At 46.5% G+C, this 24896-nt stretch overlaps 1 protein-coding gene across 3 annotated transcripts in view; it reads right to left on the bottom strand.

Moving 5' to 3' along the window:
- The window catches only part of STKLD1 (serine/threonine kinase like domain containing 1), a 154248-nt gene that overhangs the window by 57748 nt on the left and 71604 nt on the right, over positions 1 to 24896 (bottom strand). For all 3 annotated transcript variants that reach the window (XM_029611146.1, XM_029611147.1, XM_029611148.1), the window contains 4 exons: positions 12596 to 12666; positions 12030 to 12145; positions 11528 to 11640; positions 1672 to 1832 (listed from right to left, as the gene is read on the bottom strand). In XM_029611146.1, coding sequence (XP_029467006.1) covers positions 1672 to 1832; positions 11528 to 11640; positions 12030 to 12145; positions 12596 to 12666 — 461 coding nt within the window. The remainder of the gene's footprint in view (positions 1 to 1671; positions 1833 to 11527; positions 11641 to 12029; positions 12146 to 12595; positions 12667 to 24896) is intronic.

The following is a 24896-nucleotide window of genomic DNA, read 5'->3' as shown; positions in this document are numbered from 1 at the left end:
TGCCTGCCCTGCCGAGGAGGGGCCTTCCCCACCCAGCAGGCAGGCAGCGCAAAGTTCCTCCCGAGAAAATCGCGAGGAGGGCAGCCCACAAGAAAGGCAGGCTGTCGACTGAGGCATTGCAGGAGCCACTCTGAGGAGAAAAAAAGTCTAAAAATAAAAATAATTGGCAGCCCACCGGCAGGAGTGAAGCAGGGGAGGAACCTGCTGACTCCTGCCTGTCTGCCAGTTCAAGCCCCCTAAACAGCAAAAAATAAAATTACAAAAAAATAATTTGCAAGTGCTGTAAAAGTTGAGAATTGAAGTTTAAAAACTTTTCACCATTTTTTTTTTTACACTGAGCACAGCCAGCCTCAGTCCCCAAACTGGGAAGCACAGACGGACTCAGGCTATGCAGCGCACAAGGGGCAAAGCCCCCGAGTCCGGCAAGAGCTAGGAGACGGTACCGTCTCCCGTATAAGAAAAGAATCCTAACAGATCAAAATTTATTATTTCCAGGAAAAGGAAAAAAACAGCTAGGAATTAAGTACTTGCTTGATCCAAAGAAATAAGGATAGCCAGCTGAGAAGCCGAATCAGGAGACCGAAGGGTGAGCTGATCCACCTGCTGGGAAACAGACAAATACTGAAGGGTTACAGGATGGGCTCTGTCCTCATATAGGGCACCTCTGCAGTTTTGGTCTGTCTCCACCTGCTGGAAAGGAGGCTCAACCCAAGGTCTGGACTGATCCGGGTATGTACAGGGAACCTGGCGTTTCATCTTACCCACCCTCGGAAGAACTTGAAAGCTCATATTTGAGTCCGAGGACCTGAACCACCAGAGCCTGTGGGAATATTCCGCCAAAGGAGCCACATATGGCACAGTTATGATCTGGTCCGATGCATCTTAGGCACAGGTCATGGAGATCTGAGATTGCTATTTTGTGTCAGCACCTTTCACAAGACTTAAAAGGGCTTTTGACCTTTTTTATCTGAAGAGGATTTCACCAAAGACATATATATTTTTTAGAAGTGTTTTTGAAGTCTTCAGTTCGAAGATTGTTCCTCTTCTAATTTTTTTTTTTAAACACATTGACAAAAGAGAAAATAATCTAACTGTTTGCGAAGCAGATGAAAAAAAGACAGGAGTCAAGTGGCACCTTATAGACTAACTAATTTATTAACGCATGAGCTTTCAAGGACAGAATCCACTTTTATCAGAAGCATTTGATGAAGTGGACCCTGTCCTCGAAAGCTCATGCTTTAATAAATTAGTTAGTTTATAAGGTACCACTCGACTCTTGTCTTTTGTCTACACCAGACAAACACAGCTATTCCTCTGATGCATATGAAGAAAGACTGAGGAAAGAGCACATGACAGTGGCAGCAGAAGTTCTTTGTGCATGTTGAAACGATGCAATTAAACTTTCTGAGTTGCAAGAGAAAGGAAACTGACTCAACACTGTCGGATGACATCACCCATCTTGTATACCTGTATTGTTATGCTTGTCCATAGAGAAAAAACAACATTTACAATCATTGCTAAAAAAAGAGATGTGTTATCACACAGTACTGGTTGTGACAGCTCTGGGACTTGCTGAAAGCCATCTCTGAATGTTAAAGATTGTATAGAATGTCAAGAATGCATTCAATCCATATCCCATGCAGAAGGGAAGATAGTAGAGGCAGCTCTCACATAACTGTGGCTCTTTCTTCAGGACAGATCTGAAGCATCTTGAGTAAAATGCTGCACAGGGGCTCTGAGTAACCTTCTCTTTCTTGCAGTGTATTCAGAATGTTCAGAAGGCAAGAATGATCCTTTCTAAGGTCACATAACAATTGTGCTATATCCACAGCCTGCAGGAAAAGAATATTCAACTGATGAAATGGATCAACATTTCCTCTGAAGCTCAGACTGGTGTCACATGGGATACAATGGAAACTCCTGCCATAGTAATACATCTCTGTGATGTCTGTGTACCACAATCAGGCTAAACTTGTATATGCAAATCAGCACCATTTGTATATACTGTAACTTGATTTTAACATATGTGGCCTAGTCCTACACATATGTTGGGGTGATATCCAGCGACTCCACAGGAGATAGGGAGAAGGGGCTGAGGTTGAGTTATATGGCCTGCTCTTCTATAGGTGCTCATAGAATTCTGTAAGTGGAGGCTGGCCCAATAGTTACAGGTAAAAGACTCAAGTGTAATTCTTGGTTCTAATCAGCAGAAATCTGAAAGTGCAATGCAAGTAATATTCACAACCTGGCCAGAGAAAAAAGCTGAGTTAACCTAGTATTGTTATAGCCACAACTGCCGACTACATTACACCTAAGCACAATACTCTTTATTTATTTAAAATTTCTTATATACCGCACCCTCCGAAGTTCGGGGTGGTTTACAAAGCACATTCATAACTAATAAAACATAAAATAGACAAATACAACTATAAATTCTACACCTGTTGACTGTGTGATTAGCAGCAGTGGAGGGGTGTTTATCCACAAGAAACTACTGGGAAATTACTATTTACCTGATAATTTCCTTTTCTTTAGGACAGGCTCGGGAGAACATAAGAACATGCCATACTGGGTCAGACCAAGGGTCCATCAAGTCCAGCATCCTGTTTCCAACAGTCGCCAAACCAGGCCATAAGAACCTGGCAAGTACCCAAAAACTAAGTCTATTCCATGCTACTCTTGCTAGTAATAGCAGTGGCTATTTTCCAAGTCAACAATTAATAGCAGGCAATGGACTTCTCCTCCAAGAACTTATCCAATCCTTTTTTAAACACAGCTACACTAACTGCACTAACCACATCTTTTAGCAACAAATTCCAGAGTTTAATTGTGCGTTGAGTAAAAAAGAACTTTCTCCGATTAGTTTTAAATGTGCCACATGCTAACTTCATGGAGTGCCCCCTAGTCTTTCTATTATCCGAAAGAGTAAATAACTAATTCACATTAACCCGTTCTAGACCTCTCATGATTTTAAACATCTCTATCATATCCCCCCTCAGCCGTCTCTTCTCCAAGCTGAAAAGTCCTAACCTCTTAAGTCTTTCCTCATAGGGGAGCTGTTCCATTCCCCTTATCATTTTGGTCGCCCTTCTCTGTACCTTCTCCATCGCAACTATATCTTTTTTGAGATGCGGTGACCAGAATTGTACACAGTATTCAAGGTGCGGTCTCACCATGGAGCGATACACAGGCATTATGATATTTTCTGTTTTATTCACCATTCCCTTTCTAATAATTCCCAACATTCTGTTTGCATGTGTGGTTTTGACAGGACCGCGGGTAGCCTCCTGCCCTATTTGGGAGATGCTTGGGTATATCCCATTTGGTCTGGATTCATCTGATTGGATGCTAAGAAATTAGAAATTACTACTTGCCTGATAATTTCCTTTCCTTTAGGACAGTCAGATGAATCCAGCTTCCCTCCCTTGGCTGCCGAGTGATTGTAGTATGGTCCTCCTGTATGACTACGTATTACAGGGATTACTGGTAAATGTTAGACCAGTCCCTAGACTAGGGCTTCCCAAAATTTAAACCAGAATGACCCCATTTCAGCACTTGAAAATTTGCATAACCCCAAAGGATTACCAAAACATGGGTGTGGTCCCTCTCCAACAATCATTCCTTCTCAAACTCCCTGCACTACACCTGATCCCCTCTCAACCTGCACCCTCTCTAGAGGACCTCCTTTTAACCTTCTCTCCTCCACTGGATCTCTTCTCTCAACCTCCACTCCTCTCAAAACATCCTGTCATTTTCATGTGCACCAGCTGATCCACTCTTATCTCCAAATACTTTTATAATCTCCAGCTGATCCTGTCATCCCCTTCTCTTCATCCCCATCCTCTATTTCATGTACCAGCTTCACATCCTCCCCTCTTACATCCCCCCAGCTGATCCCCCTCATCTCCTTTAACTCTTACATCCCCCAGATGATCTTTTGTTATTCCTCCTCCCTTACTCTCTACCTTATCCAATCCTCAAGCCCCTCCTGCATTTCATTCCTCTCTTCAAATGGCCCCTTCTCCTCATATCCTCCTGGCCATGGTCAGCTGCAATATTTTCTTTTGGGTACTGGGCCAAAGGTGGATAACAACTGCTGGGAAGAGAGGGCAGGGTGATGACAGCGGCAACATTTTTCTTTTGGGTAGGTTCGGTAGTGGGTGAGATGTGGCAGTCTTCACTGACCGATATTACACAGTCAGCCCTCCTGGCCAGTCCCAAGCTCAGTGTTGATATGCAAATGGCAGCAGCATTAGTAATGAAAGCATGAGACCTGTGGGTTTGTGCAAGCTCAGAGGCCCTGCAGTGCTCTGATCCTTGCTCGTTCAGGGCTTCCTGTTACCACAAAAGCTCATGCAAGGGCAGTGACACTGCAGGGCCTGTGTGAGTGTGTGCTGGCTCACAGGCCCCATTCTGCCTTTCATATTAATGCTGCTGCTGCAGACACTTGAAGAGTGCTGCCATTAGAGGCACTTGTGACTCCAGCTGAAGGTTTTGGGACCCCATTTAGGATCCTGACCCACAGTTTGGGAAGCCCTGCCCTAGACTAATGTTCCTACATTCTTATCTGAGCTCAGTGTTGCCTGTTGGCTGAGTATTGAAATGGTTATCTGTTCTTAATAACGTTTTTTTGCTAGTCTGTCCATAGTTGCTTTTGAAAACAATACGGCAGGCTGATATCACTGCAGGGGTATATATAATGTAATGTCAGTTTGCTCCGTCTCCATCTGCTGGTAGAGGTGCATAACCCACTTGTTCTGGATTCATCTGACTGGACGCTAAGAAAGGAAAATTAGTTCTTACCTGTTAATTTTCGTTCCTGTAGTACCACGGATCAGTCCAGACTGTGGGTTGAGCCTCCTTTCCAGCCGGTGGAGACAGACCAAAACTGAAAGGATATCCTATATGAGGACAGAGCCTATCCTGTAACCCTTCAGTATAACCAATGTCAAAGCAGAAAACAATAAACCCAGAATAGGATCAAGCAAGTAACCATAAAGCTCAAAGGAGCAACTGTAGAACAATTGAATGAACATGGTATAGCTATACGCTCTTGCATATACTTAGTATTGAAAATGACCAAGGCTTCCGGAGTAATTGCTCAGTATTTTTGCACAAAAACATGAAGTATTAGAATCTGCAAACCTGCAAGAAACAAGCTTCGAGAGGACAGAAAGACAGACAGGGAAGGGCGTCTGGACTGATCCGTGGTACTACAGGAACGAAAATTAACAGGTAAGAACTAATTTTCCTTTCCCTGTACGTACCCGGATCAGTCCAGACTGTGGGATGTACCAAAGCTTCCCTAAACTGGGTGGGACTGAGACAGTCCCGCTCGAAGCACTTGCCGCCCAAAAAATCCAACAACCGGAGCTTGCACATCCAGACAATAGTGTCGAGAAAAAGTATGCAAGGACGTCCATGTGGCGGCCCTGCAAATTTCCTGTGGAGAAACGAATTGACTCTCCACCCAAGAGGTGGCTTGAGAGCACAGAGAATGAGCCTTGAAGCCCTCGGGGACAGGTCGACCTCGGCAAAGATAGGCCGAGGAGATGGCTTCCTTCAACCACTGCGCAATAGTGGTCTTAGAAGCTGGCTTACCCCGATTGGGACCACTCCAGAGGATGAAGAGATGGTCTGAGACCCGAAAGTCATTAGTAACCTGGAGGTAGCGAAGCAGAACTCGTTTGACGTCAAGCCGACGGAGATCACCCCCAGTCGTACCCGCAACCTCCTCTGGGGAAAACGCTGGGAGTTCCACTGACTGGTTGACATGGAAGTTAGAAACAACTTTAGGTAAGAAGGAAGGGACCGTCTTGAGGGAGACCCTGGAATCGGAGAAGCGCAAGAAGGGCCTCCGACAGGACAACGCTTGAATCTCGGAGCTCCGCCGAGCGGAAGAAATGGAGACCAAAAAGACAGCCTTTAGCGTAAGGTCCTTTAGCGTTGCGCGATGGAGATGTTCGAACGGGGCCGCACAGAGGGCCCGAAGGACCAGGTTAAGACTCCATGACGGACAAATGGCATGAGAAGGAGGGCGAAGATGCTTAACGCCCCTCAGAAAACGAATCACGTCCGGATGAGCTGCTAGGGAATGACCTTCCACCCGGCCCAGGAGAGAGCCGAGCGCGGAAACTTGAACTCGCAGAGAACTGAAGGAGAGGCCCTTGGAGAGACCCTTCTGAAGAAAAGATAAAACCACAGAGACCGGGACGGAGCGAGCTGGGATACCCGATTCCGCACAAACAGACTCAAAAACCTTCCAGATACACACGTAGGCCAGGGAAGTCGACTGTTTTCGGGCCTGTAGCAAGGTGGAAATGACCTCCTCCTTATAGCCCTTACGCCTCAGGCGTCACCGTTCAAAAGCCAGGCTGCTAGACAGAAGCGATCGGCCTGGTCGAAAAATACAGGCCCCTGCCGAAGCAGGCGAGGGAGATGACCGAGTCTGAGAGGTCCGTCCGTCGCCAGGTTGATGAGATCTGCGAACCACGGCCTCCGCGGCTACTCGGGTGCTACCAGAACCATGGGTCCCCGGTGTAGTTCGATTCTTCTGAGGACTTTTCCCACCAGGGGCCATGGAGGGAACACGTACAGTAGGACGTCCGCTGGCCAAGGAAGAGCCAGAGCGTCCACGCCCTCTGAGCCGTGTTCCCTCCAGCAGCTGAAGAACCGATTGGCCTTGGAGTTGTGCAGGGTCGCCATGAGATCTAGGTGCGGAGGACCCCACCTGTCCACTATCAGATCCATGGCCGCCTCCGAGAGCTCCCACTCCCCCGGATTGAGAGCTTGACGGCTGAGGATGTCGGCTTGAATATTTTCCTTGCCCGCGATGTGAGAGGCCGCCAGGCACTGTAGATGCTGTTCCACCCAAGAGAAGAGACGGCTGGCTTCCAGGGCCACCAGGGGACTGCGGGTGCCTCCTTGGCGATTGATGTAAGCCACTATGGTAGAATTGTCGGACAGGACTCTTACTGCTTTGCCGCGGAGCAGGGGGAGAAACTCCTGGAGGGCCAGACGCACCGCCAGGGTCTCCAACCGATTGATGTGCCAACGGGATTGACTCGGCGACCAGGTTCCCTGGGTGGATTGGGAGAGACAAACCGCACCCCAGCCCGACAGACTGGCGTCCGTGGTCACTATCATCCATGGTGGCGCTTGGAGAGGCATCCCCTGGAGGAGATGAGGAAGTGACAGCCACCACTGCAAGTCGTCGACTGTAGAGTCCAAAAACGGAAGGACCATGTGAAACTGTTCTGACACCGGCTGCCAACGGGACAGCAAAGCTTTCTGTAACGGACGCATATGAGCAAAGGCCCAGGGCACGAGGTCGATGGTGGAAGCCATGGAGCCCAGAACCTGCAGGTAGTCCCGAGCCGTCGGGGAGGGTAGCGCAATCAGGTTCTGGATTTGCTCGATCAACTTGAGGGCGCGTGCACGCGGTAAGAAGACCTTGCCTACTCGGGTGTCGAAGTGGGCTCCCAGGAACTCTAACTCCTGGGAGGGCTGAAGATTGCTCTTGGAGAAGTTCACTATCCACCCGAGAGAAGCAAGGAGAGACAACACGCGATCCACCGCCAGTTGACACGAGGCTGCCGACTTGGCCCGGATGAGCCAGTCGTCCAGGTAGGGATGAACAAGGATTCCCTCCCGGCGAAGAGCCACCGCAACCACCACCATGACCTTGGTGAAGGTGCGAGGCGCAGTTGCGAGACCAAAAGGAATCGCCCGGAACCGTACGTCCTGGTTGAGAACATGGAAGCGTAGGTACTTCTGGTAGTCGCGGTGAATCGGAATATGAATTATGCCTCTGCGAGGTCGAGTGAAGCGAGAAACACTCCGGGGTGGACCGCTGCGATGACCGCTCACAGTGTTTCCATGCGGAAATGAGGAATTTTGAGGGCCCGATTGACCCTCTTGAGGTCCAGGATCGGACGATAGGAGCCGTCCTTCTTGGGAACGACGAAGTAAATAGAATACGGGCCATGGACAAGCTCTATCCCCTCCCGAAGGGAGGGGATAGAGCTCCCGGGACCACCGCGCCCAGAGCCAGGAGTCTGGTGAGGGTTTGTTCCATCACATCCCTCTTGGACCACCCGCATGGGGAAAAGAGAAAGAGGTCCGGCAGATCGAGGACAATTTCGAAGGCATACCATTCTCTGATAATGTTGAGGACCCACTGATCCGACGTGATTTTGACCCATTCCTCGAAAAACAAGGAGAGGCGGCCGCCTAGGAAGGGCCCGAGGAACGAGTCACCTGAACTTCATTGTGTGGCAGGCTTGGGGGTGGAGCGTGCTGTCTGGCCCTCACGAAAGGGCTGCCGACCACGAAAGGACTGCGACCACAACTGAGACCGGGATGAATAACCCCTTGAGGAACCACCCCACCTGCGTGGAGTAAAACGATGCTGGCCCCGGAAGCGAGGACGAGAGGGCGCTTAGGACCGCGTGGATTTAGGACGGTCCTCCGGGAGCTTATGGACCTTGTTGTCCCCCAAGGAGTCCATAAGTTTCTCAAGGTCCTCACCAAAAAGCAACTTACCTTTGAAAGGAAACGTGCCTAGCCGGGCTTTGGAGGACTGATCAGCCGACCAATTGCATAGCCAGAGGAGTCTCCGGGCGGACACCGCCGAAGCCATCGCCTTCGCCTGGACACGCACAAGGTTGTAGAATGCGTCGGCATTGTAAGTGATGACAGCTTCCAAGCGCTCAGCCTCTTCTGCCTCTGATGGCGGGAGGTCCTGGGAGGACAGCAGTTGCTGAACCCAGCTGAGGCCTGCCCGCAGCATGAGGCTGCTGCAGCAAGACGCCCGGACTCCGAGAACCAAGACCTCGAAGATGCGTTTCATGTGTGCCTCCAGCTTACGATCCTGTCCGTCCTTAAGTGCCGTCGATCCCTCTACCGGGATCGTGGTATGCTTAGTGACTGCCGAGACGGAGGAGTCCACAGAGGGATTTTTTAACAATTCCAAACATTCCTTCGGGAGGGGATAGAGCTTGTCCATGGCCCGTTCCACCCGGAGTGCCGCCTCGGGATCCTCCCACTCCCTTAAAAGTAACTGGGTTCATATCTTTGGGCAAGGAGGCCATCAGGTTATCCGCAGGGGGCCCCTCCAACCCCAGTTCCTGGAGGACAAAGGGGATGAGGGGCTCCAACTCCTCCTTGCGGAATAAACGAAGGACTCTGGGGTCATCCTCCTCCAGGGGAAGGGTGCCCTCTGGCTCCTGGATGGCATCGGGGTCCGGAAGCATCGGATCCACCGGTGGGTCGGGGGGGGGGGGAAACCCCTAGGACCACCTGCACCCGAGCCGGCCCCTGGGGCTCCGCAACCGGTCCAGCAGTCAATTTTTGGAGGGGGGGGTCAAGAGGGGGGCCTTCCTCCTCCTCCTGCAGGCTTGCTAAATAAGATTTATGCAGGAGGAGGATGAACTCTGGAGAAAAATGGGTCCTGGATTTCCCGGGGGGGGGGGGGGGGGGGGGGGGTCAGGGAACCCCTCCTGGGGACTCGCGGGGCTCAAATCGGGGGGTATTTCCAAAAAATTCGGCCCCCCAGTCTCAGGCAGGTCCGAAAACAGAGCCGCTGAAAAATCCAATATGGCCACCGTTCCCGGGCTTTGCCGACCCGGGAACGGCCTGGCCATGCCGAGGGGACTCGATCCCCGGGCTAAATTTGCTTGCCCTGCCGAGGAGGGACCTTCCCCACCCGGCAGGCAAGCAGAGCAGAGGCCCTCTTGCGAAAATCGTGAAGAGGGCTGCCCACAAGAAAGGCAGGCTGACTGCCGCGGCATAGAAGAGCCACTCTGAAAAAATATCTGAAAAAAAAAAGTTTGATTGACAGCCGGAAGGCCTGGAGTGAAGCAGGGGGGAAACTTGCTGACTCCTGCTTGTCTGGCTGCCGGTTCAAGGCCTCCTTAGACCAGAAAAATTAAAAAAATAGTGGTCTACTGCTGCAGGTAAGTTAAAAGTAGGGCAATACTTTTAACTTAATTCAAAATTTAAAAAATGTAAATTATCTTTTTTTTTTTTTTAAACTGAGCGCAGCAGTCGGGTTTTAAAAACCCTCTCAGCAGCCAGTGGGGGAGATGAGACCTGGACTACCAGACCCGGTCCCCACACCTGGAAGCGAACACGGACTCAGGCTATGCAGTGCACAAGGGGCAAAGCCCCCCTGAGCCCGGCAAGAGCGAGGAGACGGAGCCGTCTCCTGAAGAAAAGTCACAAGGACAAAAATTCCTGACGAACTTTATTAGACAGGGACAATATCCCTAAAGAAGTACTTGCTTGATCCCGAGAAATGAAGAAAGTAGGCTGACTAGCCTAGATCAGGAGACCGAAGGGATACGTCCTGCACCTGCTGGAGACAGACAAATACTGAAGGCTTACAGGATAGGCTCTGTCCTCATATAGGATATCCTTTCAGTTTTGGTCTGTCTCCACCTGCTGGAAAGGAGGCTCAACCCACAGTCTGGACTGATCCGGGTACGTACAGGGAAAGGCAATATTTCACTTATAAATGTGTAGGACAGGATTGTGAAACAATAGTGATGTGCAGACATCTACCTGCTTAGCCCTCTACCCTCATCACTTGCTATGAGGAGTCTGTCTGGCAGTCCAGTATGTGGATGGGGTGGAAATTGATCATTGATTCCCGATTATCATTATCCAAAAAATTTCTGAAGTAGTGAAAAAATCTTTTTTCAAATTACATATGCTGAAGAAAATTAAACCCCTATTACTACCAAATGATTTCCGTTCAGTTACCCAGGCTTTGATATTGACCACATTAGATTACTGTAATGCATTATATTTTGGTTTGCCTCAATCCTCATTACAACCTCTGCAACTTGTACAGAATGCAACAGCCCGAATGCTATGCAATGCTACGCGAAGAGACCATATTACACCTACTGTATCATTTACATTGGCTTCCAATATCATCCCGTATTTCATACAAAATTCTGTCTACAATCCATAATTTATTACATAATCCTAACTCGATCTGGCTATGTTCAATGCTGAGACTATACAAACCCAATAGACAGCTTAGATCTATGGACAAATGCATGCTGGAAATCCCAACAATAAAATCTGCAAGTTTGGCATTGATCAGAAAACGAGCTTCTTCTGTTGCAGGACCTATCTTATGGAACTCAATTCCTGAATACATCCGATTAACAGTAAGCCGTAATGAATTTTTAAAAGCACTAAAAATGTACTTATTTACCTGCGCATATAATATATCTGAGTGATTCTTCCAATACTGTTTTATATCGATTGACATTTATTATTAACTGTTGCAAGGTAATTATAATGTATGAAATTTGCTGTATGCTATGATATTATGTTTGTTATGTTAAGATATTATGTTTGTTTAATATGTAAACCGCTAAGATGGATAGACTACTACCCCTAGTGCGGTATATAAAAACTTTTAAATAAAAAATAAATAAAATAAATAAAAAATGAATCTGAGACTGATGGGAGGATGCACGACGAGAGGAAGATAAAATAAAATAATACATACCCTCAGTGTGGAACAGGTCATCATTTCCAACACAATACAGCCCAGGGACCAGACATCAGATTTCTCACTAAAGATAAAGCTCAGAGCTTCTGGTGCCATCCAGGACTTTTGACCTGTCAGAATGCAGTTCATGTCTATTAGTTACACTGGTCCTGCTGATGTCTCAGCTGTCAAACTATTTGTGTATAAGATAAAATATGTAAAGGCTCCAGAACGAATTAGATTGCAAATAATATAAACTACTTCTGTATCAGTTCTGAGAGGCATCCTCCTTACCTCATGATACTTTACTTGGATAAAAAGATCAGACAGCTAAGCAATCATCACAACTTAAGAATGCAATAAAAAGCATAGCCGAGTCAACCAGAATGTAATGTAATCCTGCTAAATTTAATAATATTCATACAGATAGAAATATACTAAAATTCACAAAGACTTGTGATTATTAATGCTGCCATAACAATTTGTAATCAGAATGCAGGCTATTAAAATGATACTCTACCTTCCTCCACTCTTATCTTTAGCTTCATTTCATCATTCATTAGGGTTTCTAGGGTGAGATCCGTAATCATGAAGGAGTCTTTTTCAGTTAAGAGGATGTTGGTCGGTTTGAGATTTCTGCAACAAACTTTTTTTTATCAGTGTATTAAATCAAGAAATGCTCATTATAACCTGAAAAGTAACCCCAGGAGGCAAGAAGATTGTGAGAGGACTCTGGTTCACATCACAAAACATTTCTGGACCATATGATTGTCTTTTCGAGCAATATTTGGTGGTCCTGTTAGATATCAGGTTGGCGGATCCATGTAATTTTACCCCTTTCTTCTTTCTTCCTCCTCCCCCTTCCCCATCTCAAGAAAGAATCACAGTTCTAACACCATCTGCTGAGTATAGCTGTAGATTTAGGGACAAACCTGAGCAGAGAAAGTAACAACAGAAACAATAATATTACTATATTATTTACATCTCTCTTTATTTATGTCTCCTTACCAGAGGAATTCAGAGAGAAGGGAATACTGCAGCTAGAAAGGAGAGAGACCGGACAAGATTAGAAGCTTTACAACTGACCTGTGAATGATGTTCTGTTTGTGCATGTACCCCAGAGCATCTAGTGAATATCCCAGGAGCCTCTGGACCACCTACTGACAGAAACAAATATTTAGAAAATAGTGTATATGTTGACTAAGTGAAAATATTGTTTTCTCGTCTGTATTTTCCTCCTAACAATCAAGAGCAGGTATCACACAAACTGTATCTCTGCAAGTTTCCCTTTTAGAGTCTTGCTCCAGTGCCTGAATAAATGAATCCCATATACTGTGGAAGGTGCTTACCCATTATCTTTAATATGCACAGATACAGATAATTCTTCCAAATATATCAAACTTAACTAGAGACTAATGAACTCAAAATTGTACAGAAAGACCAGGCGGAACAATGCTTTTATGCTCCATTCAGTTCCAAGAAAAAGTGAACCATAATGTTAACCTGCAAAGACCTTCCTTTCCAAGCAGAAGAGATTAGCAAAGATAATCTAGGACAGTGTTCTTCAGGTAAGGTTCGGGGCCAGTTGTAGTTTCTGTGGATCCCTAAGGTGCCTCCCAATTGGTCTACTGCCACTGGGAACAAAACTCCCTGCATATGCTCCATCCATGAGTGAAGGTTTCTCCACGCCCTGCACAGCTGGAGAGAAGCAGAAGGCAAGGGACCATGATGGCAAGAAGGGCACTATCTCTACTTCAGCCCCAGCCTGACCCAGCTGTTAGCAGCAGTGGAAAAGGCGAGACAGACTGTGGCAGCAAAGAGCGTCGCCACTGCCCCTTCTCAAACTGGCCCAGCAGCACCCTGACAGCCAGAGCAGAAGGAGCAGCCAGATCCCGATGGCCATGGAAACTGGAGGGTCCCCCTCCCTCCTCTGCCAGAGGAGCAGGAAACTCAGCTATGAAACTGCAGACTATGAAAACACTTTTTCAGTGTCTTAAGCCATTGGCAAGGAGGGCCAGTATAATTTGAGAGAGGGCAAGGAAAAGGGGGATAGTAATTAACGAGAGGGGTTAGAGCTGGCGGGATAAAGGAGCAGGCAAAGTATGGCTACATACACACATACATACATACCCGTACTGGCTGAAGAGCAGCAGGGAAGGAGGAACAGAAGAGTTGGCAGTGGCCAATGGCAGGTTATGAGGGGACCTTCTCCCTATTGCCACATCACTGGAGGGGCTCCCCTTCCCAACCCTGCTCTGCTCCAGCTCCATTGGATCCAGAGTGGCCCTTGCTTAAAAAATAGTGACTATCACTGACTGATCTAGGACAATCTATCCAAGCTAAAGGGAGGCTGTACCAAAAAATCATAGAGCTCTTCTAATTGTATGCCCCAAGTGAGTACAATCACTTTTTCAACACTTGAACACATAACTGGTTGACAATTTAACAATGTTAAATTGTCAACCAGTTATACTGTTCCATATGTTCTACGGTTCCATGTAAAGCTCCGCTCTCTGTTGAGCAGTTCTTCGTTTTATGTAAACCGGAGTGATTTGTAGTCTCTACAAGAACTTCGGTATATAAAAATTAAAAATAAATAAATAAATAAATAAATAAATAAATAAATAAATCCTTTGACAAGACTACAATCTGGTTAGACAGCTGGATATAGTTATTTCCTGATCAAGTGCAGCAATGCAAGATTAGAATGAAAAGGAAACATGTGGTTCCTTACCTGCTAATTTTCTTTCCTTGAATCATATCAGACCAGTCCAGAACACCTGGGTTTTGCCCTCCTGCCAGCAGATGGAGACAGAGAACAATTGTTTTGCTAACACCACCCATCAGGGTATTGTGAAAACTGCAGCACTTCAGTATTTCTGTACCAAAACAAAGAATATTTAATTCCCCCCCCCCCCACACACACACACACACACACGTGCAGGAGGTTGAAGATGAACTTCTAAATGAGCTTGGTCCCTATGAAATCTAAGGATCAAAAAAGAAAACGTTTGAAACATGAAAACCAATTCCTTAAGCTGAAAAATTCTTAAAGACACTATAACATAAGATGTCAGGCAAATTGGGAGAGAAGCTGGACTGGTCTAGTAGAACTCAAGGAAAGAAAATTAGCAGGTAAGAAACCAAATTTTTCCTTCTTTATCACCCACCAGACCAGTCCAGAATGCTTGATATCTACCCAAGCAACCTTACTTAGAAAGGGAGGCCTACAATCCTGCCTTCAGAACACTAGTCCCATAGGTGGCCACTGCCCTTGCCCACACATTCAACTAATAATATTTAGAGAAAATGTGCTAAGAAGCCCAAGTAGCCACTCCTCTGAAGATACTGAGTACAATTCTGCCCTTGAAGTCGCCTGACCCCTGGTGGAATATGCTCTAAGATCCTTGGGCACCCTTAAAACTTTATAAATGTAGGCCAAAGCAATCACTTCCTTAATTCAGAGAACTATAGTCATCTTTGAAGCTGCCTGACTTCTCTTCTGACTGCTGAAGAGAACTAACAAATAGTCCAAACTACTAAATGAGTTAGTGACCTTAAGATATCTAAGCAAGGTTCTTCTAACATTGAGAAAATTAAGAGAAAATTAACTCTCCCTTAACATCACTACAATTAAACAAAAGAAATTCCACAGACTGACTTATATGAAAGGATGAAAACACCTTTGGCAAGAAAGATGGAACTGTACAAATAGCCAATACAGCCTGAGAACTGCAGAAATTCAGCTCTACAAGATAGGGCCTGTAATTCCTAAAAATGTCTCGCTGAACAAATTGTCATCAGAAAGAGAGACTTTAGAGTTAAATCCTTAATAGTTGACCTTCTGATGGGTTCAAACAGAGCCTTGCACATGGCCCAAAGAACCAGATTAAGATATCATGGAGAAGATTGCTTTTGGAGAGGAAGGCGCGGATAAAGCAGGCGTAGTCAATCAAGGCAAGTGTAGTCAATCAAGGTAATCAAGAGGTTGTGCCAATGGTCGGAGCACAGAGAAGGCAGGCGTGGTCAGGCATAGCGAAGGTCCGGGGCTGGAGAGAAGATGAAGAGTAGTCAGGCGTAGCGAAGGTCCGGGGCTGGAGAGAAGCTGAAGAGTAGACAGGCATAGCGAAGGTCCGGGGCTGGAGAGAAGCTGAAGAGTAGTCAGGCGTAGCGGTGATCAAATCCAGAGAGTCAATCCAACACATAGACGAACAGGAACTAGGAGAATAGGAACCGGGACCCAGGAAGACAGGAACACAACGATGAGACGATCCAGGAATAGCAACAAGTACTCAGACTACGAGGAGACCTGTTGCAAAGGCAACGCTATGGAGCGAGGCCTGAGCTTTTATACGCTGAGGAGTCTGACATCAGCATCCGGTTCCTGCCGCGGGCCCTTTAAAAGAATCAGTGATGCCTTGTAGAACAGGGACATCTTGGCTAGCAACACTGGGTAGCGTGGCAGGGCCAGAGGCACCGGAGGGAACCCGAGGTCGGAGCTGGCAGCCCACCGCCGCCAGCGAGGAACCAGCAGCTGGAGTCCATCTGGAAAGGTGAGAGGGCCACACCGCGGGGCTGCCGTGGGTGGCATGTGTAACACGAGGAGCCTTAAAAGGGAAATTATTTGCATCTGCACTCCAAACCTCAAAGACTTTCCAGTTCATATATAAAGCAATAATGTGGACTTCTTCACCTGTAAAAGAGTGGTTCTCACCTTTTCTGAATAGCCTTTATTCCTCACTCTTCTCCTTTTAATAGCCAAGCTGCAAGCCAAAAGGGGTCTGGATCCTCCATGATGACTGAACCTTGAAACAACAGACCCTGTACTTGAGTGAACTTCAGAGGTTTCTCCAATTTGAGTCTTATGCGGTCCGCATACCACAGGCAACTGGGCCAGTCTGGCACCACCAAGACCACCTGACCTCCCTTTGAATGATACATCCTATCATTAGCCATGGTGGGAACACATAAAGAAGAACTCAGGGAGGCCAATGCTGATAAAGTGCATCTACTCCTGCTGAAGCTGGCTCATTTTTTAAACTGAAGAACCTCACTGACTTGGTGTTTCTGTAAGTGGTTATGAGACCCAGCTTGGCTGGCCCTATTTGTGAGTTATCGTGGCAAAGGCCAAGTCTGCCAGTTTCTTCTCCCTCGGATCCAATGTGTGCTGACTCCAAAAATCCACCTGTATGTTTTCCACTCCATTCAAAAAGTGAAAGGACTTCACATCAAAATATTCAATACAATTCCAAAGGATGTCATCCAAAGAAGGAAAAAAGACCTCAGAGCCTCTATACCTGTTCTCAACGGAGCACTATGGTAATCAAGAGGTTGTGCCAATCATAGGTCTTAAAAACCCTCCAACCTCCTTATTAACTTTGTTGATTTTTTCTTTTTTTATATTTATTATTGATTTTTATCTAAAAAAATTTTTTTGAAATTCAACACTGGTACCAGAGTTGAAAACAGTGAAAACCTCACATATTTGGTGAAAAATTCAATATTGTAAAAATTGTAATAGAAAAAATTCTCTCATATGTAATGTGCAACAGCAGATCTAAAAAATAGGTTTCACTTATCTGAGTCTTGATGTTGGGTATGTTAATCTTCTAATTAAATATAACTCTGGTCCATGTTGATTTTAGTAAGCAATCCACAAGGTGGCTAGACAGAGGCTAGTGCCGACCCGAAAAGATCACAGACTAAATTCAAGAAAGCCATAAAACTAAATTTAGAAACAGAAGTCAACGTCAGCTGAACGTTTCGCCGGACAGGCTGTATCAAGGGTCAAACAGTAAAGTTAAAAAAAGAAAACATTAAGAGATGCATTTATAATTCAAAAATATTGATCCTATTTATTCTCCCTATTACCTTCAAACGGGAATCTCTGTATCCATAGGTTGAATTTCAGCGAAAAATCGCTACTGCATTGTTCTGTGACAGGAACACCAGCGCATACGCTTTCTTTTTATAATGACCATTGACCAATGAAAAAATGCTCATTAAAATTCAAATCAAATCACATTGACCATAACCAGGTAGATTCACTTTTTTGTAAACATTGACTATTATGTTCCTCAGTTGTATTACATTAAGGAATCAGTGTTTTAAATAGAGTATTGATTTATAAATGAATTTCCTGTTTTTTATTTAAACCTTTATAATTGAGCGTTTTTTCATTGGTCAATGGTAATTACAAAAAGAAAGCCCATGCAATATTGAATTTTTCACCAAATATGTGAGGTTTTCACTGTTTTCAACTCTAGTACTAGTGTTGAATTTCCAAAAAACTTTTTTAGATAAAAATCAATAAGAAATATAAAAAAAAGAAAAAAATGTTGAAGATAAAAAAAAGTTAATAAGGTGGTTGGAGGTTTTTTAAGACCTATGATTGGCCCAACCTCTTGAATACCATATTGTTCAGTTGAGAACAGGTATAGAGGCTCTGAGGTCTTTTTTCCTCCTTTGGATGACATCCTGTGAAATTGTATTTATTTAAATTGTTGAAGATTTTGTTTGATGTGAAGTCCTTTCACTTTTTGAATGGTTCATTGTATCTTCACATTTGCCTGTACCTTTTTTTGGAATGTTTTCCACTCCAGTCATATGAGAGACTGAAATCATTTGTAAATGTAACTGTCCATTTGAACAAGAGAGCTGCTTCTACAGCCACTAGGAAACTTCTTGTACCTCCTTGATAATTCACATATGCCATTACCATTGCACTGTTGGAAAATAATCTCACGATTCTTCCTTTACTATGGGTAAGAACTCTTGAAGAACTTTCCTTATAGCCCTCGTTTCCAAACGACTAATGGACCACAATGCCTCTGTTGAATTCCAGAGGCACTGTGCTGATCTGCCCTAATATTCAGCTCCCCATTGTATCTGTAATCATGACCACCCAGTCTAGCTCTTCCATGGCTACTCCTGGATGGATTTATTTTTATTTATTTTAAAAATGTATATTCTGCACTATCATAAACTCTAGATGTATTACTCCATGCAAGGCTGGTTCTGGCCTCTGAAGTCAGCATCAGTCCCATTTCAAAATCCTGAAACTGAGCTTTCCAATGAGACAACCAAAAACTTTGCAAGGATCACATGTGGGCCCCAGCCCAAGACACTAGATTCAGAGCCGCCACTATAGACACCAGAAACTGAAAATAATCCCACACTCTGGGAGGATTTAACTGCAAAGGGTTCCAAACCTGATTAAGTCTGAGGATATTTTCCTTCATCGTAAAATCTTTGACTCTCTGGACATTGCAACATGACCCAAGTACTCCAAAATCTGAAATGGTTACAACTTGCCTCAGAGAGATCCAGAGATATAAGAACATCTCCCTTTCTCATCACTACAATTTACAATTACTGACTGATGAGTTTCCATGTGGAATTGAGGAACTCTCAGAACCTTGTGTTATGGTTTTGGCGAAGTTGTAAACCCCGGGCCAAGGTGAGAGATGTCTCTGCCCACAGGGAGGAGCCCCATGGGCTTCACCGTCGGTAGGCGTGGTCTCAGCGACGTAGGACACAGCTGCAAGAGAGACTTTATTAAAGAGAAAGATATTACATAACCCAAGGAGCGGGAAATGTAGCAAACACAGTCTTAGAGTAAATACAGTAGACCAGATGATAATGTAGATACGAAGATCCGGCAGTGGCCCGCAGAGCAGGGTAAACCAGGAGATTCCTGTAGGCTGATGGAAGTACCTCTGAGTGCAGATCCGGTAGTGGCCTGCAGTGCGGGGTATTCCGAGGAAACTGTATTTGGAATGCCAGTGAGGTAGAGGTCAGTGATACAGGAACCAGGCCGTAGACCTTGTATAGGTGGAGCGATGTCCTGAAGGTCAGGATGAGAAGTGTAGGTAGGCTGAAGGAACGGTAGTGGCCCGAGGGATGGGGCACACCATGGAATCTTCAGTGAGGTAGATAGAAGTTGGAGAATGTACTCACACAAGGAAGTCCCAGTAGAGATACCCAAGGAGCGGGTCAGAAAGTCCTAGGCAGGAAGGCCCTCCGAGGAGCGGATAGCCAAGACGTGGAAGAGCCCCTGAGGAGCGGATACTCACAAGCGTCCGAATGCCAGGAGGAGAGTCTGGAACAGAAGATCCAAGTTAGAGTGGATTTAACAAGCAAGAGAACTCCTTGCTAACTCATCTTAGCAATGGGCCAGTCAGTATAAGTACACTAGTGGTGTTGACGTCATCAGGAGGGGACACCCCCAAGGTTCCCGCCATGAAGTATACATAAGGAGGCCCTGCGCATGCACGCCTATGTGATGCTGGAAGTAAGATGGCGGTCGGCAGCACCCATGTTGTCCCGGGGACACCGGGGAAGTCGGTGTTGGTTGGCGGCGGCCACCATTCTCCCAATGATTGACGGTGCAGGGAAAAACGAGGTGAGCATGAGAGGTCACAGCCATCTGCGACCAACGGGCACTAGGGATGTGAATCGTTTTTTGACGATTTAAAATATCGTCCGATATATTTTAAATCGTCAGAAATCGTTAGAGCCGCGATACAATAACAATTCCCCCGATTTATCGTCAAAAAAATCGTAAATCGGGGGAAGGGGGAGGGGAAGGGGGAGGGCGGGAAAACCGGCACACTAAAACAACCCTAAAACCCACCCCGACCCTTTAAAATAAATCCCCCACCCTCCTGAACCCCCCCAAAATGCCTTAAATTACCTGGGGTCCAGAGGAAGGGTCCCGGTGTGATCTTTTACTCTCGGACCTCGGACCTCTGTGGTCTGTAGAAACAAAATGGCGCCGGCGCTACCTTTGACCTGTCATATGACAGGCCGGCGCCATTTTGTTTTTTGTCCCCCGACGTCAGGAGCGTAGGAGATCGCTTCCGGACCCCCGCTGGACCCACAGGGACTTTTGGCCAGCTTGGGGGGGCCTCCTGACCCCCACAAGACTTGCCAAAAGTCCAGCGGGGGTCCGGAACAACCTCCTGCAGTCGAATCGTTTTTCCGTACGGAAAAACGATTCGCGGTAGGAGATCGCTCCCGGACCCCCGCTGGACCCCCAGGGACTTTTGGCCAGCTTGGGGGGGCCTCCTGACCCCCACAAGACTTGCCAAAAGTCCAGCGGGGGTCCGGAACGACCTCCTGCAGTCGAATCGTGTTGCTGAATGGCCGGCGCCATATTGCGCAAAATGGCCAGCGCCATTTTGCACCCTCCCCCCCAACTGGACCCCAGGTAATTTAAGGCATTTTGGGGGGGTTCGGGAGGGTGGGGGATTTATTTTAAAGGGTCGGGGTGGGTTTTAGGGATGTTTTAGTGTGCCAGTTTTCGATTTACACGATTTACACGATATTTAAAAAACCCAAACTGCGACGATCCGATTCCCTCCCCCTCCCAGCCGAAATCGATCGTTAAGACGATCGATCACACGATTCACATCTCTAACGGGCACAACACCTTGTTTACCTGCTTGAGGTCCAGAATCAGATGAAATGTGTTCTTCCTCTAGGGGAACCTTGAAATAAATGGAATATTTCCTTGTCCTGAATCTGCCCTTAGCACAAAGGCAACTGCTGCCAACCCTCTTCTTTTCTAGAGAGTGACAAGGGTATTCCATAAAGGCATCCTTCAACAAAATTCTAAAGTATATCCCTCTTTTATGATGCAACTGGTCTGATGTGACTCAGGTCCACTCCCTGTAAAACTGAGAAAGCCATCCCCCATTCTCTTGCACTACGAAGTGTGCCCCTTGTATCTCAGTGGAACCCTTTGGCACCACCTGTACTTATTGTGTTTCCACCCTTAGAGACTTTCTTTCCACCTCAAAAGGAATGAGATTTACTTGCAAAGCATCCCTGGTGTGAAGAGGCAGCCTTCCCTGAATAGTAACATCTTACCTTTCTGAATTTTGATCTACTAGGGCCACCTTTCTAAGAACCCTTGGGTCTATCCTCAGGTAACTTGAGATACTTCTCCCTAGAGTGCTTTATCAGCTTATCCAGACTATTTCCAAATAGGAGTTTCCCCTTAAAAGGTAGCTTACTCAAGTGTGACTTGGAGGGTACACCTGCTAACCAGTTTCATAACCATAACAAATGCCGGGCCAATATAGACCATGCCATAGCTCTAGCTGAGGTATAAACGAGATCATACAAGATATCCACCACAAAAACAAAATCAGTTTCCAGCTTCTCTGCCTTTTTTTATGTGAAACTATTGGAGCTTCTCACTGGAATTTGTTGGATCCAGCACACTTACACCCCTGACCCTGCATACTGCTGCTTATAAACTGAGGGTCGCAACCTCAAATGATTGCTTCAGGATCACCTCTATTTTCCTATCCAGCATATCTTTCTGGGCTGCAGTATCATCCATTGGAATAGTGGTCTTTTTTGTCACTGCTGAGACCAAGGCATCCATCTTAGGAAATGAGAAATTACTACTTACCTGATAATTTCTTTTTCCTTAATTCAGATAGATAGATTCAGGACCAGTGGTTATGCACCTCTACCAGCAGAGGGAGATGGAGCAAACTGACATTACAGTATATATACTCCTGCAGTGACATCAGCTTGCCAGTATTCTCTTCAAAAGTCAACTGTGGACAGACTAGCAAAAACTTGATTAATAACAGATAACCATTTCAGTACTCAATCAACAGGAAACACTGAACTCAGGCAAAGAATGTATGAACACTAATCTAGGGACTAGATGAACACTTACCAGTAACCCCTGGAACACGTAACCATGCAGGAGGACCATAACACAATCATTCGGCAGCCAAGGGCAGGAAGCTGAATCTATCTGCATGGATTAAGGAAAAGGAAATTATCAGGTAAGTACTAATTTCTTTTCCTAGCACCCAGACAGATTAATTCAGGACCAGTGGGATATACCCAAGCTACTGCTGAATAGGGTAGGAGGCTGCCCGTGGTCCAGTCAAAACTGCATGTGCAAAGGTTGCATCCTCCCGGGCCTGCACATCCAGACGATCATACTTGGAAAAAGGTGTGTAAGAAGCTCGGCAAATGTTGATGGGAGACAACAATCTAACCTCCACCGATAACAACCTCCACCCTGAGCCCTAGTGGAATGAGCCTTAACCTGAGTAGGCAACGGCTTTTCAGCGGCCACAGACGCATCCATGACTACCTCCTTAATCCAGCGAGCTATTGTAGCCTAAGAAGCCGGCTCGCCCTCTTTACTTCCACCATGAAGGACAAACAGGCAATCCATCTTTCGGAAACGTTTAGAAACCACTAGATACCTCACAATGTTTCTTGACATCCAAGGGACACAACAGGCGATATTCCTCTGCATCTCTTTCCCTATCCAGAGATGGCAGGGAAATGGACTGATACAAGTGAAAATATGAGCTGTTTTGCCCCTGGAGTCACCCGAAGGAATGGCTCCTGGCAAGATAAGACCTGCAGCTCGGAAATTCAACACACAGAACATACTGCCACCAGAAACACCATTTTCAAGGTTAGTAACCGCAATGAAAGGCTACACAATGGTCGAAACATAGGGCCTGCCAAGAAATACAACACCAGATTAAGACTCCGCAAGGGTACCAGTAACCTCAAGAAACGAGCCACATCTGGATGAACTAATAAGGATTCACTATTCACCTGGCCCCTGAAACAGACAAGAGTCGCTACCTGTACCTTCAAGGAATTAAGGGCCAATGCCTTATTCAACCCATCCTGCAAAAATTCCAAATTGAGCGGGATCTTAACTGAATGATGCAACACTCCTCGATCTTCACACTGAGCCTCAAACACTCACTAAACCCGCACATAGGCTAAGGAAGTGGAGAACTTTCATGAACGTAGTAAGGTGGCAATCACCACAGTAGAATATTCATGCTTCAGCAGGCAAACCCTCCCAAGGACCATACCGTAAGATAAAACCCAGTCAGATCTTCATGAAGGGCAGGTCCCTGCTACAACAGATTCCTGTGCGCCAAAAGGCGGAGGTGGAAGTCTACCATGAGCCTTCACAGATCTGCATACCATGGTCTACTGGGCCAATCTGATGCTACCAAAAGCATCCTCACCCTGTGACCTTTGATCCTACAAACTATTCTGCCCAACATGGGCCATGGGGGAAAGGCATCCAGCAGCTTGTACTACAGCAAAACCTGCATGAGAGCATCAATACCCAAGGACATTGGATCTCTCCTGTGACTGAAGAATCGAGGAACCTTTGCATTGTGAGAAGTCACTAGCAGGTCTAGAAATGGAAGGCCCCAGCGATCCACTATTAGCTGAAAAACCTCGTACAACAATACCAATTCTCCTGGGTCCAGACTCTCCCTGTTGAGAAAGTGTTGTGATTTGTTGCAAGGAGTTAGCAATCTGTTGTTATAGGAGTTAGCAGTCTGCTAGGGAGTTAGCAATCTGTTGATATATAGGAGAGTTGTGGGTGGATCCTTGGGCCAGTGGCAGATGACCACGCCCCCGGGGGAAGATCCCGAGAGGGACCACCGGTCAGGCTCAGAGTATGGAGACAAATACACTAGGTCTTTATTAGACAGTATACTGAACCACCAGAGATGGCAGTAGTGAGCTGATAAGCCCGGCTGGGCTGTAGTCTGTCAGATACTGGAACAGCGATCCCTGGAGGCTGAGCTGTAGAGAAACTGAGATATAGTGAGTAGGCAGGGTATGCAGATGGTAACACTCACACAATGTCCCAATGAAGCCCAGGAGCTGGAATGTATTGGCCCTCGAGGAGCGAGTACCTGGTTCCAGGGAAAGCTCAGAGAGAACGATGGTAACTCACTGATGTAGCTGATATAGTTGGTAGTGATGACTTCCAGGCAGAAGAGCATATGGAGCAAGTCTGGGAACAAGGGCCCTTGAGGAGCAAGTACCTGTTCCAGACTGTCACCTGAAAAACAAAGGAGAGAGAGAGGCCCCCAAGGAGCGGGTACCTTTGGTAAGTCCGAGGAGGCAGAGTAGCTTAGGTAGCGAAACCCTTGCTAACTCGATGTGTTAGCAAATTCCAAGACCTTATATATCCGTCACAGATGACGTCATCTTCGGGGGACACCCCCGAGGTTCACGCCATCGCTGGTACTTCAGTCGGGGCAGCGCCGCACACATGCCCCTAGGCCTCCAGGAACATGATGGATAGCAGCATCGAGCCGGTCCAGGACCGCCCGAGGACTTGTGGCAGAACGCTGCGGCAGCCAATCTTCCCGCAGTCGGAGAGGGAGGCGCCAGAGAGGTAAGGAGGGCAGAGAGAGGGCGTCGAGCACCGACGGACACAACAGAACCCCCCCTTCAAAGGGCGACTTCCTCTTCTGGTACCAGGCTTAGGTTTTGATGGATGTGTGAGGTGGAACTGACGAAGCATCTCTTTATCCAGGATATTGGTCTGATGCTCCCAAGAGTTTTCTTCGGG

Source organism: Rhinatrema bivittatum, chromosome 8 (genome assembly GCF_901001135.1).
Source record: "Rhinatrema bivittatum chromosome 8, aRhiBiv1.1, whole genome shotgun sequence".
Taxonomy (NCBI): Eukaryota; Metazoa; Chordata; class Amphibia; order Gymnophiona; family Rhinatrematidae; genus Rhinatrema; species Rhinatrema bivittatum.
Note: the sequence above shows the minus strand (reverse complement) of the source record. Positions and strands in the feature narration are given on the sequence as shown.